This window comes from Macrobrachium nipponense, chromosome 39 (genome assembly GCF_015104395.2).
Source record: "Macrobrachium nipponense isolate FS-2020 chromosome 39, ASM1510439v2, whole genome shotgun sequence".
In the NCBI taxonomy this organism is placed as follows: domain Eukaryota; kingdom Metazoa; phylum Arthropoda; class Malacostraca; order Decapoda; family Palaemonidae; genus Macrobrachium; species Macrobrachium nipponense.
Window position 1 is genome coordinate 259884 of NC_061099.1, and position 12822 is coordinate 272705.

Consider the following 12822-nt stretch of genomic DNA (forward strand, 5'->3'; position numbering starts at 1 on the left):
TTTCTATGCATTGGCGTCCGTTAATTTTCGGCCATATATTTCACGTTATGGAACTGTGATTCGTTATCATAGTCAAATCTGAAATAGGACGAGACAAATCCACTTTCCCGTGAAAATAAGAAGGTTCAAAATAGTGCATGCGTGTGTCGTAGGTCGAATCAATTAGGCTAAATTGAAAAGGCACCTTTGCCTCGTGACTTTAGGCGACAAACTGCAGAGTAGGATTGATTCATCAAATTTTTGAATATACGAATGCTAAGCCTCAGCTCTGTACTAATTCAAGATTTCCAAGATCTGGAAATGATTTCAGGTAGGTAGTAAGTCCAGAAAAATAAGTCTAGCCTAGCTATTGTTTCACCTGGTGCCTGTGATGCTTGTGAGAGCTGATGACGTTCAAAGCATTTATTGGCTTGAGGAACACTATTTTTTGACCCCTTCAATTGTACCCTGCAATGAATCATTTGTTAGATCGAAAGTGTAGTTGACTTCCCAAACTTCCAGTGAAGTACTAAGAAAGCCGCCTGCTGCTTTTCATTTATTTTCCCGGTCCCAGATCAACCTCGAAGCTGCCTATCCACGTTTCCCATAATGTAGTCACCGATTTACGATCATCATCGACAGTCGACACTAAAGCTGTCTAGACCTTTGATACCCAGCGACGCGTTTGTAGTGAGGTATTTTAGATTCTGTTGAGTCTAAACTAGGTGAATCCCTAATTAAATACTATCCAGGCTAAGCCGGTTTTGATTTATATTGCACACTTTCGGTGCTTACATTCATAATACTTCCCTGAGATGCAGCAATTTTCGTCGCCAATTTGTGGCACTATCTGCTAGGTATTTAGCATAGCTAGGATGTTCACATTGAACGATTCTTTTACTCATGTCTGTGGAAAAGGAACGATGTCATTTTAATTCATATACGACATCCCATTTTCGTCGTTTTAAACTTTAGATATTTTCGGATAAATTAGACGATTTTCTCTGATCTGTACTTGATTAGCTGACACGACATGGTCTTAACTAAACAGCGAGTGTACTCAGTGTATAGAAAAACATAAAAGCGTAGTATATAGGTAATGATAGAATCCAATGAGCATCGGAGCTCAATCCACAAGAAGGAATCATATCCAACAAACATGAGGTAGAATTTACAGGATCGAAGCCTGTATTTGAAGATTCAGTACTTGATTATCCTTATACACTAGTATAACATGATGCAACATCGTGCAATCAGTTTGGGATTGAACGCGTCTACTGTCGACGTTACATAACACCTGTACTGAATTATATACACGCTTTTCTGCACTGCTCAGTCATAAGAATTTCATCAATAAGCAATATCTTCGTGTCGAGCTCCTCTGTAGAATTACTGTCGTGGTATTGCCTATTCTTTTTTAGTTGCAGTGTCGGGTATCTTTATTTAGGTTAGTCTTCCTTACTTATTAAAAGAAAACGGAGACTAGCTATAGAGAAAATTGTGGTAGCTGATATGGCTAACTCAAGTAAAATGCATATGAAATGAAACGAAAGGCCTCTGCTTATTACATTTAAACAGCATATAGCTAACGCAATGCATATTACATACATTTTCATTAAGTATTAACAATTTGTTGTGGTAATCCTACAGTTTAGAGGTCCAAATTCCCTGCATTACTATATGAAGTCAAGGTAAGCACACACATAAGTCAAATAGGTACCTATTTCTTTACTCACGAAAAACAATGGAAAAATGATTAGAAGCAGAAATTGCGGCCCCCACCCCTACCAACCCCAGTACTTGTAGGGCTTGCTTTGCTTGCCACCCCACCCTTACGATAAGTTTTAATCCTTTGCCACCTCCCATTCCCCACAAAGAAAAATCTGAAATGCCTCCACTGTTCCCTTGTGTGGGTTTTATTTATTTATTTATATCTTTTTTGTCTCTGCAATACACCATAAATCCTTTACAAATTCATTCCTGTTTTCAATTTATAAATTATTTATTGCAAAGACAAGTCAATTGAATAAACACAATGGAACGACTAAACCTATATAACAAGGGCAATTATTTATTTTATCTTTTAATATTTCTTTCTGTCAGTTCTGGTTCTGCTTCTATAATTAAATAAATATTTGATAAATCTGTGCGCTTATCTTGACTTCCGGTAATGCAGGGAATTCGGACCATTAAACTGTAGAGGATAACCTTTATCGTGATTTTTTTTTTTTTTTTTTTTTTGAACTGCTGACGAAAGACACTCTATAACAAAAAGGCATTAGCCTGTATTTTTTGCGTGCTAATTAGAGAAAGCAAATAGTAAAGGACTGTAGTTGACAGTAATGTATCAGTACTGTTCATTCTATTAGAATTTCGTGTAAAAGGTGACCATACAGGGAAATTACATAAAATCTAGGAGATATTTAAGCCGCATAATCGAACCAATTTTAGGTACTATTATTGTAATAGTGTTATAGTAGTGGTATGAAAGATTTGTGGTGATAGTAATACTATAGGGAATATCAAAGTCCTCAAAGAGGAAGTGATTTAGGAATTAGTAATTCCCTCTTGTACTGCCGAATTGAGAATCTTTTGTTGTTATTGTAACAAATGTTTATAACACATATATATATATATATATCATATATATTATATATATATTATATATATTTATATATATTAAAATATATATATATACATATGTATATTATATATATATATACATATATATACATGTATATATGTATATATGTGTGTTGTGTTAATGTATTTGTGTGCGCACGTGTGTGTATGTGCGTGTCCGTGTAAACGAATTATGTTAGAGTTCTGTAATAATTAGTGTGATATTGTCCATTGACGCAGACTTCTGGAACACCTTGAAGTGATTGAATGTGGCAGGTGTAACGGTCACACCTGGTTTAACATAGGTGTACAGTCAGTTCACATAGAAAATTAAGCCATAGGAACAAAACTGAATACGACGGTAATCAGCGTAGAAACTAATAACCTATTTAAGCTAGTTTTCTTCTTTAGATGATATTTAGAAATAGGGGGGGGGGGGGGGGTTAGCTTGTGAAAAGCTGTGTATTTATGTATTTTAAGATAACCGAATATTCTGGTTTGATAACATATTCAGTTGGGTTTTGGGGACTCGGTATGGCAAGAGATTTCGAATAACGATTACCAATTTACATGTATGAAGCCGTAGATTACAAATCTATAGATACGCTTATATATTCTGAGATGTTTTGATTTCATAAGCAGTATCAACGGGAAAATAATGGGTTGTATATTGTAGATAATGTGAATGTGTTATACACATTAAATTCATAAAAACGCAAGATTGTTCTGGTCTTCCTCTCAAATGTCTGTGTAGATTTGTACCTTTTCTTGTGCACTGGGATCGTTACTCCCAACTGACTGTCATTCGTGACTATTTACCATTAAACTGATTGGAAACGTATTCGTAGGTTTGAGGATTACCGAGATTATATATAAACCTTTTTCCTTTCTAGGAAAAAGGTTTATGAATTGGGCAAAACACTTTTTTTTTTTTTATTTGCTTGTGAACTCAGAGTTGATGCGATAGATACTTACATTTCTCAGTGAATTGTTATTTGCAATTTTGTAATCAGTGGTTGTTTATATTTTTGTTAATATGATTTAGAGTAGGTATAATTATGTATAATGTATATGTGTATATACATATGTAATATATTGCATTTTGTATACAGATAAATTCCATATCTGTAAATAAACCCATGACCCAAGGGGTTATTGGCAAATTAGGAGTGTAATCGAAGAGCCATAACAGGACGTGAAACTAGACCATACTATGCAATGCTTGCAGTAGCCTGGTTTGCATTTGCCTGAATAAACATTTAGTGTGTCTTGTAAACAGGTCACAACACCTTCCATGGGAAGCGGTTGACCTATTCACCTGTAGCGGAAACACATGACTTCCGAGCCGTATGACTACGTGTTCATTTATTCTTGTTATTTTATAAAACGCTGAGATAGCTAGTGTTACGCTATCGACGCGATCCTTTTGTAGTGCAGTTCAACTTAGATTTCCCAACTGAGCGGTCATCCGACCAACCCTGCCTATACTCCAGTGATGGAGCTAAGAAATAAAGTTGTTAATAAGTTAACAAAGTCCGTTTGAGTCATCTCCCTTATTCTAAAGAAGAACCAAAATCTACTAGATATCACTCAGACGAGGAGGGGAAAAAGAACCACAATGCTTACGTATAACAGTCGTAAGAAAAGACATACAAACTGTCGCCGTCCTATACCATTGTAAGAGGTGGACAGCGGACAGTAAGAAATGGTGGCAGCAAACAGCAAGAAATGGTGGCAGCAAACAGCAAGAAATGGTAGCAGCCCTAAATCTACAGTTACAAAAGAACTATCTACGTCTACTGAAGCAATGGAATCATCGAAAATCAGCTATAAATCAGAAGTAAACTGAGGAAACAGGATCTTCAATCAACAAGCAACTGTAAACATCCTACGAATACGAAGAAATGTCCTTCATCGAGACGAACTCAAGCATCCAAATCAACGTTTAGTGAACGACTTTCATCACATATCTTCAAGAATCAAACCGGACGTGAATGCAGCATCGGATCTTCAATGGGAAGTGAAACATTCATCAAATAAGCAACGCACGACCAGAAGCCAAGGCGAAGAGATTGGGTCAAGTGCAGAGCAACTCGAGAGAGAGAGAGAGAGAGGCTGTGACGTCATCACGACAACAACAGTCTTCCTGCAACGCGAGAGAGGCTGTGACGTCATCGTAACACAACAACCTTCCAGCATATATACTAAAGCTAAGTACATCCTTTATCCATTCAGGTTTTATCAGTGAAGTGTTTTACATCACGAGTCGATCGTCCATTATTCCTGGGGTGAGTTATATGTAATCTTCATCTTCCTTCATTACAGGAATCTGTCTTCAACTACGAATTCTCGCCTGCAGAAATTTTTTTTTTCTCTTTGTTGCTAATTCCTTTTTCTTCCAGAAGTTCTCCGGAAATATCTTTATCATATTATCTGTCTTTAATATTATCATTTTGGGGGACTATTTTAATCCGCAACACATCTTTATTTTATATTGCATATGCGTTTACGCAGTGGACGTGTGTACTCATATAGATACTTTGATAGGATCGCAAGGAATCGTAGTGATAAGAAAAAAGTAAAAGTTGACATGGCAACCACTGTGGCTGGCTCTTCCGCACCTGGTAACCCCAATCCCGTGGTTACTCTAGTGAGTGCTAGGTCAGCTATAGTACCTTTTCAAGGTCGGGTAAATGGGTTCCTGCCTCAAAACGTCGAGTCATGGATCTCATCAGTAGATGCTCATTTAAACGCAAAATGCATCACAGACCCATCTGTACAATTACAGGAAGCTAAAAGCTTCATAGACTTTGCTAAAGGAGATGCAAGCGCATATCTTAGAGGAGTCTCTTTCCAAGAGGCGGTTACATGGGACGATTTAAAAGTTAGGCTACGTGCTATATATGGCGGTGAAGAAGCCTTAGACGTAGTTTTGGCTTTAAGGAACATCCTTAATCAAGCCTCTATGACTCAGCTTAATGTTGTAGAACGGGGGGCAGTAATTGCCGACCGGCTAAATGAATATCAAGATAACTTACGTAACTCCACTTGGGTTACAAGAACCAATATCGCCGTTAAAGATTTCATACGGCTAATATATTTGACTTGCATGACAGTTATGTTGCCTGAAGCTTTAGTGCGGTGTTTTGACAAAAAGCTAACGCCCGACAGTACGGAACTAGATGTGTATAAACAGATAAAAAAGCACATGTCTAAGTGTACTGACCTTGATCCCTTGCTTACTCAAGTTTTTGCAAAAAATGAAAATAAGCCACAACAAGTAAACGTGGTTAATAATAATTAAGCTGCAGGGATGACTTGTTACAATTGCAAACGGCCAGGACACATGATTTCAGACTGTAGGACGCGTTTTTGTTCAATTCATAACAGTTCCACTCATTCGTATAATCGATGCTTCTTGCGGAATCAACAGCAGAATCCTAGAAACACGCAAACTGTTGCTAATGAAAACAAGAAGAAGAATCCTCAGTACTATAAGAAGAAGCAGGCGAACAGCAATGCTGTTCAACATCAGAAACAAACAGATCGTGCTTCAAGTAACTCTGTTCCCGGGCCGTCTAGCCAAAACTCGCAAGGTCAGACGAATTTTCCGAATGTGCAAAGCAAAGCAAATACAACGTAGTCAACTTCAATGGGGGAGAGGATGATGTTGGGTCATTCATATCAACATCTTTTGTATCAAATAATCAATTTAATCATTTACCAGATCATTGTGAGACAATCAATTTCCTATGAAACACACGGCCGAATCCAATAAATCAGTGCAGGTTCCCGTAGATTTGCAACAAATTCACTCAATAATAAGCCAAAATGAATTACGCCCCAAATTACACGCAGTAAATTTAGAGCACCGATCCTTCACATTATTTTTTTATTCTGGTAGTCCACGTAATATCATGGATTTGCGGACTCACCACTTGTTATTTTCGAACTTCCCTATAGAGAAGTCCGGAGTAAGGCTCTCGGGTATAGGAAATAATGAATTAAATGTGGTAGGAGTAACTCATGTTCAGTACAAGGTCGGTAAGTTCACGTTTACCGATACCTTTATCGTTATACAAAACATTGATATGTATCCAGCTGTAATTATAGGATACCCGTCTATGGGTACTCAAAACATTACCTTAGCCCCTGCCAAACATGACGTGTATATCAAAGAAAAATTCTATAAGTCATCTAACACCTTAAAATCAGTTTTGGATAAAAAGGAGACAACAAATAAAACAGTAACGTACATTGAGGAACCAATTACTTGTCTCATGAATCAAGAAATAATCCATGCGACCCAACAGAATTCTCTCTCACCCGTAATATCAGCTTGCACGCAAACTCTCGAGCCGAACGTAACTTCGAATATATTAGTGCGTGTAAAGAAAACATTGCCGGGATCTGAAATGTTAATCCTTTCCGACACTGAAAACTAACGGATTGTCCGTCACTCAAGCCATTTATACAGTCGGCTCACAACAACAATGTAACATTGAAGTCTGTAATAATTTGAATACCACTTTAGTAATTCACAAAAATCAACATATCTTGGATGTGGAAGTTTATAAACATCGCATTCTTACCGTCGCTGAGATCAATCATGCTCAATCAGTTGTGGATGAATCCCTTTTGCAATCTATTAAAAGTAAAATCAATAAAGACATTCAAGAAGAGGAAATTCAGCAGAAATTTCTTGATCTTTTAACTGAATATCATGATGTTTTCTCCACTACGGATGGATCCTTAGGAAAAACGGATGTCATAGAACACCAAATAAGGTTAAAAGACTAGCAGAAAGTTATCTATGCACCTTCGTACAGACTCCCTATGAAATTCCAGAATGAGATAAATGATGAAGTAGGTAAAATGCTAGAAGAAGGAGTCATTAGGAAATCGAACAGCCCTTATAATTTTCTGTTAATAGTCGTACCGAAAAAAGATCGAACTTGGCGTATCTGCGTAGACTTCCGTCGCTTAAATGAGGAAACGATCCCTGATCGATTCCCAGTGCCATGTACTGACGATATTTTATCTTTGCTAGGTCAGAACAAATATTTTACCAGTTTGGACTTACTTACAGGCTTTCACCAGATACCATTAGAAGAAGAGAGTATCCCATACACTGCCTTCAGCACAGCCAGGGGACATTATGAATTTTTGCGGATGCCTTTTGGTTTACGTTGTGCTCCCATAACATTTACTAGAATGATCAACATAGTGTTTGGAGACTTGTTAGGGGATATCCTACATGCCTATATGGACGACCTTGTAATCTTTTCTAATACCTTAGAAGAAGATCTACGTAAACTGGAGCTAGTGCTACAGAGACTAAGACAGCATAATTTAAGGGTAAAAATAAGTAAGTGTGAATTTTTCAAAACAGAACTAGTCTATTTAGGTTTTACGGTGTCTAGTCAAGGTCTTAAAGTAGTCCACGATAAGGTGTCGGCTATCCGTAACTTTCCGATACCTACTAACGTCAAGGGAATACAGCAATTTCTGGGGTGTAGTGGGTATTACAGGCGGTTTATACGCAACTACTCAATAATAGCCGCTCCCCTAACTGATCTTACGAAGAAGGGCGTAGATTTCATATGGTCTGAGAAACATCAACAGGCGTTTGATACCTTGAAAGATGAACTGTGTAGTTCTCCTATATTAAAATTTCCTGACTTCGGTAAGGAATTCTTTATTGCAACAGACGCCTCAGACCTAGGAGTAGGTGGGGTATTGCTTCAGCAATATGACAAACAGTTTTTCCCTATAGCTTTTTATTCACGTAAACTCAGAACTTCCGAAAGTAAATATGCAGTAATAGATAAGGAAGGGCTAGCTATTGTTAATTCACTAGTGCATTTTAAGTTCATAATATACGGTTATCCCGTCAAGGTTCTCACTGATCATAAGCCCCTAACCGACTTCTTTAAAGGCTTTAGTCACAGTCCCAAACGAACTCGGTGGCATATGATCATCCAAGACTTTGACGCAAGGATCGGGTATTTACCTGGGAAAGCAAATATCATTGCTGACGCACTATCACGCAACCCCGCGTCATCTTGTACGGAGCCATTAGCTGAATTAATAGCTATATCAACATCCATGCCTATTGTTAAAACTGTATCTGAACAGGAAGATCTGGGCTGGAGCGCTGAACTAATACAGACTGAACAAAGAAAAGATCAGCAATTAGAAAAAATCATAAATGCTTTGAACGGAAATCCTAAGGAAAAGGAATATATAAAGTATTTGCAGCAGAATTACATAATCAAAGATAATATTCTGTGTAAATCCGTGACAAAGAAAACCCGCAACACACCACAGGTGACTAACGACCAGGTAGTGGTACCAATCTCACTTATACCCACTGTCTTAAATTAGTTGCATGCAAATCCATTGCATGGCCACCTGGGGTTCTCCATCATGTCACAGAAAGCCAAATCATTATTTTATTGGCATACGATGCTTACAGATAGAAAAGAGCACATAGCTAATTGTCGCACTTGTCAGGAAAACAAAGGGCACACGAAGACACCTGTCAGCCTAAGGGCTTATCCCGTGCCCAATCAACCCTTTGAAAGAGTACACTTAGATTTATTAACAGGGTTTTACGAGTCAGACAGAGGAAATAAGCACCTCTTAGTAATCATAGATGCCTTGACTCGATATACAGAACTGATAGCGCTTAAAACTAAAACCGCGATCGAATGCGCTAGGAAGTTTTACGAGTGCTACATTTGTAAACATGGAATTCCACACATGATAATCTCTGACTCTGGTGGAGAATTCAATAATCATTTCCTTAACTCATTGTGTGAATTCCTTTGTATAAAGAAAATCAATACCATGATTACCACTCAGAGTCGAATGGGCTAGTGGAAAGAGCAAATCGAAAGGTTTTAAACATATTAAGAGTCACACTAGGGGGATTGGACCCCTGGGATATTGCCATACCTGCGGTACTAAGCACTCTTAATCTCTCATATCATGTATCTATTAAAATGTCGCCGCACGAGGCACTGTACGGTACCCCAGCTAGAACGCCTTTCCATGTATTAATGCCTGCAACCAATTTATCAAATCCTCTAAAGGATGTTATGGATGCAAGCATAAGTCGATATAATATACTTCGTAAGAATCTAGAAGAATCACAAATGAAAAAGAATCATGATAAAATAGCTAAACCAACTAAAACATATACCGTGGGCGATAAGGTATACATACAAGTATATGTACGCAAAGGACTCAATTACAAACTGACACCTAAGTTTGAAGGCCCGTTTAACATTTTAGAAATATTAACGGCCAATAGATTTAGAGTTCAAAACGTATCCCAACCCACTGATAAGAGAATCGTACCATTGGCTCACATAAGAAATTAAAAGAAGGGTAGAAGGAAGTGAGGGAAATTTTTGTATCAATGAAACTTGTATAATAACATATATAATATATATATAGATATTAATATATATTATTTATATATATATATATATTTGTATGTACATTTTTCCCTTTAACATGAGTAATTAAATATATTTTACTCATTGCAGGTTTCCCAAATGAAGCTTTTATTGTTAGGAGTGATACTGTTCCTTCAGACATCTTTATCGTGTGGGAAGAGCTCTAAAACAAAAAATATAGATTTTACACATGGCACCATTGTAGAAAGAATAGAAGACGTTTTCATTACAGCAAGCAATATAGTTATAGAAGTAGATATGCAAGCGATTTTCCTCCCGGAGGATGTCATTAACCTAAAGAGTGACCTGTTGAGGTTCGCTGTTTCGTTGAATGAAATGCACCAATGCCATTTTCCTGTTAATCCAGAGAGTTCGCTAGCACAAACACTAAGCATCGCGGAAATGTTATCATACGACTTGCAAAACAAAACTGCCGAGGCAGAAGCTCTGGCTCGAGATCTGCTGATGTGGACTGTGCGGCACAATAACCTCGAAAGACGCAACCCGTTTATCTTTGCTGCACTAAACATCTTTGGATCTGTTGCAAGTTTAGGCTTAGGAATTTCAAATCGTCTTAAAATTAATTATCAGAATAAGAGAATTGAGTTTTTGCAACATGAAAACGAACTAGTTTTGTCAGAACGGCGTCACCAATTATCATCAATTAATCAAATAATGAGTTTGGTGAACGAACATTCTAGTAATATCGATCAGATTATGGAAGTGCAACACTTGCTGGCAACGTTAGCGTATTATAGTTCGAAAATAGATCATATCCGTACCAAAATTTCACATTTTATTGAGAAATCAAAAGATTATATAGAAGCTATTACGCTAGCAACAAAGGCTGTTTTATCACACCAACTTTTGTCTATTAAAGATCTGACTTTAACTTTGGAGAACGGACGGGAGAAACTGGGTTATGTTCCTTTGTTAGACGCCCATAAGATAGAATTTTATTATAGTTTAATATCAGTAAACGTTGAAAATTACAGGATCATGATTACAATTCCCTTTGATTCTTCTGATGCCTGGCAAGCATACAAAATCGCACCATTCCCAACTTTCATGACGAATAACTCAAGTCCAGTAATATCCAATTTGACGGGACACGTATTGATTTCCCCTGATAGGGAAACTTATACAGTCATTAAGGACTTAGATAGATTCACTCACTGTTCAGGAGCCTTGAATAATAAAGTTTGTGCAACTGACTCCTTTGAATTCCATCATATATCAATGGATTCATGCGAGTTAGGTATAGTTCTAAACGGTTCTCTCTCCCATTCACACGAAGGTTGTCTGAAAAAACGGCCCACTCCCAGATATTCGTTGCAGCTGATGGTTGCATCGGGACGTCCACAAACTACACGGTCCGAGGAGTTAACACTATCATCAGGGAACGGGCCAATTTCGCGAATTTCACGTGGACCAGTATTGTAATCCCATCCTTACCTCTCCCATACAACGCGAAGGTGGCTCATCGTTTGACGCAACTAGCTGAGATGGACCACACGTCACCGACTTATGCAGGGGGGAATCTTCATTTCTACGTGTTGCTGGCTGTGATTTGCGTTACGGTGGTGATTCTTATCGCCGTTAACATCTTTGCTTGGCGTAGGTTGAGGCGAACACAGATGGATCTTCAGAGGAACGTTTTGCAACGTCCAGACAACACTCCTATCGCGGTGAAAGCATTTACCGTAAGAGCCATTTGAAATTGGGCATTTCACTTGACTCGGAGGAAAATTGTCTGGAATTGAGTTGTGTGTGAAAAGTGGTCCGTACGCTGGCAATATGTAGGACAAGAAACTCCGAGACTTTACATTTCATTATATATATGAACAGTTACAAGTATCTTTCGGGCACCTAATAAAATATTGAAGCCCTATATATTAAAATATTGGTGCGTGTACGTACCTGGAATCTATATCTTGTGCACAATCATATCAATTATATATATATATATATATATATATATATATATATATATATATATATATATATATATATATCTATCTTTACCAAGAGTAACAAATATTCTTAAACAGTTACCCATGATCATGTATAAATTATGTATCTCCACGGGGTAACAACTATTCTTAAACAAGTTACCTATTACTATAACCATTCATGTATACATGCTAACCTTTTATTTTTTGGTACCTCCTAATCATTTACTAACATTATGCCATACATAGCATACATGGATCTGTATTTTCCATGCATTTTTCTTTATTTATGAATATGTCTATTAGATATGTATTTTTTTTTTTACATATAATTTTTTGCATATTTTCCCTTAATCACTTGTTTATGGCTATGACTAAATATATATACGATCACACTCCTAGAAAGCATATTTAATTAATGTTCAGTGCTTGGATGGTAGCTGTCCGAGCTAATGTAATATATTACATTTTGTATACAGATAAATCCCATATCTGTAAATAAACCCATGACCCAAGGGGTCATTGGCGAATTAGGAGTGTAATCGAAGAGCCATAACAGGACGTGAAACTAGACCATGCTATGCAATGCTTGCTTGCAGTAGCCTGGTTTGCATTTGCCTTAATAAACATTTAGTGTGTCTTGTAAACAGGTCACAACACCTTCCATGGGAAGCGGTTGACCTATTCACCTGTAGCGGAAACACATGACTTCCGAGCCGTATGGCTACGTGTTCATTTATTCTTGTTATTTTATAAAACGCTGAGATAGCTAGTGTTACGCTATCGACGCGATCCTCTTGTAG

At 37.4% G+C, this 12822-nt stretch overlaps 1 protein-coding gene across 1 annotated transcript; it reads left to right on the forward strand.

Moving 5' to 3' along the window:
- Nucleotides 1-4813: 4813 nt before the first annotated feature.
- LOC135210484 (uncharacterized) lies at nucleotides 4814-12019 on the forward strand. The gene is made up of 2 exons (XM_064243373.1): nucleotides 4814-4889; nucleotides 10158-12019. Exon 2 carries the CDS (start codon nucleotides 10167-10169, stop codon nucleotides 11508-11510), a length of 1344 nt encoding a protein of 447 aa, XP_064099443.1. The 5' UTR covers nucleotides 4814-4889; nucleotides 10158-10166; the 3' UTR covers nucleotides 11511-12019.
- The last annotated feature ends 803 nt before the right edge of the window (nucleotides 12020-12822 follow it).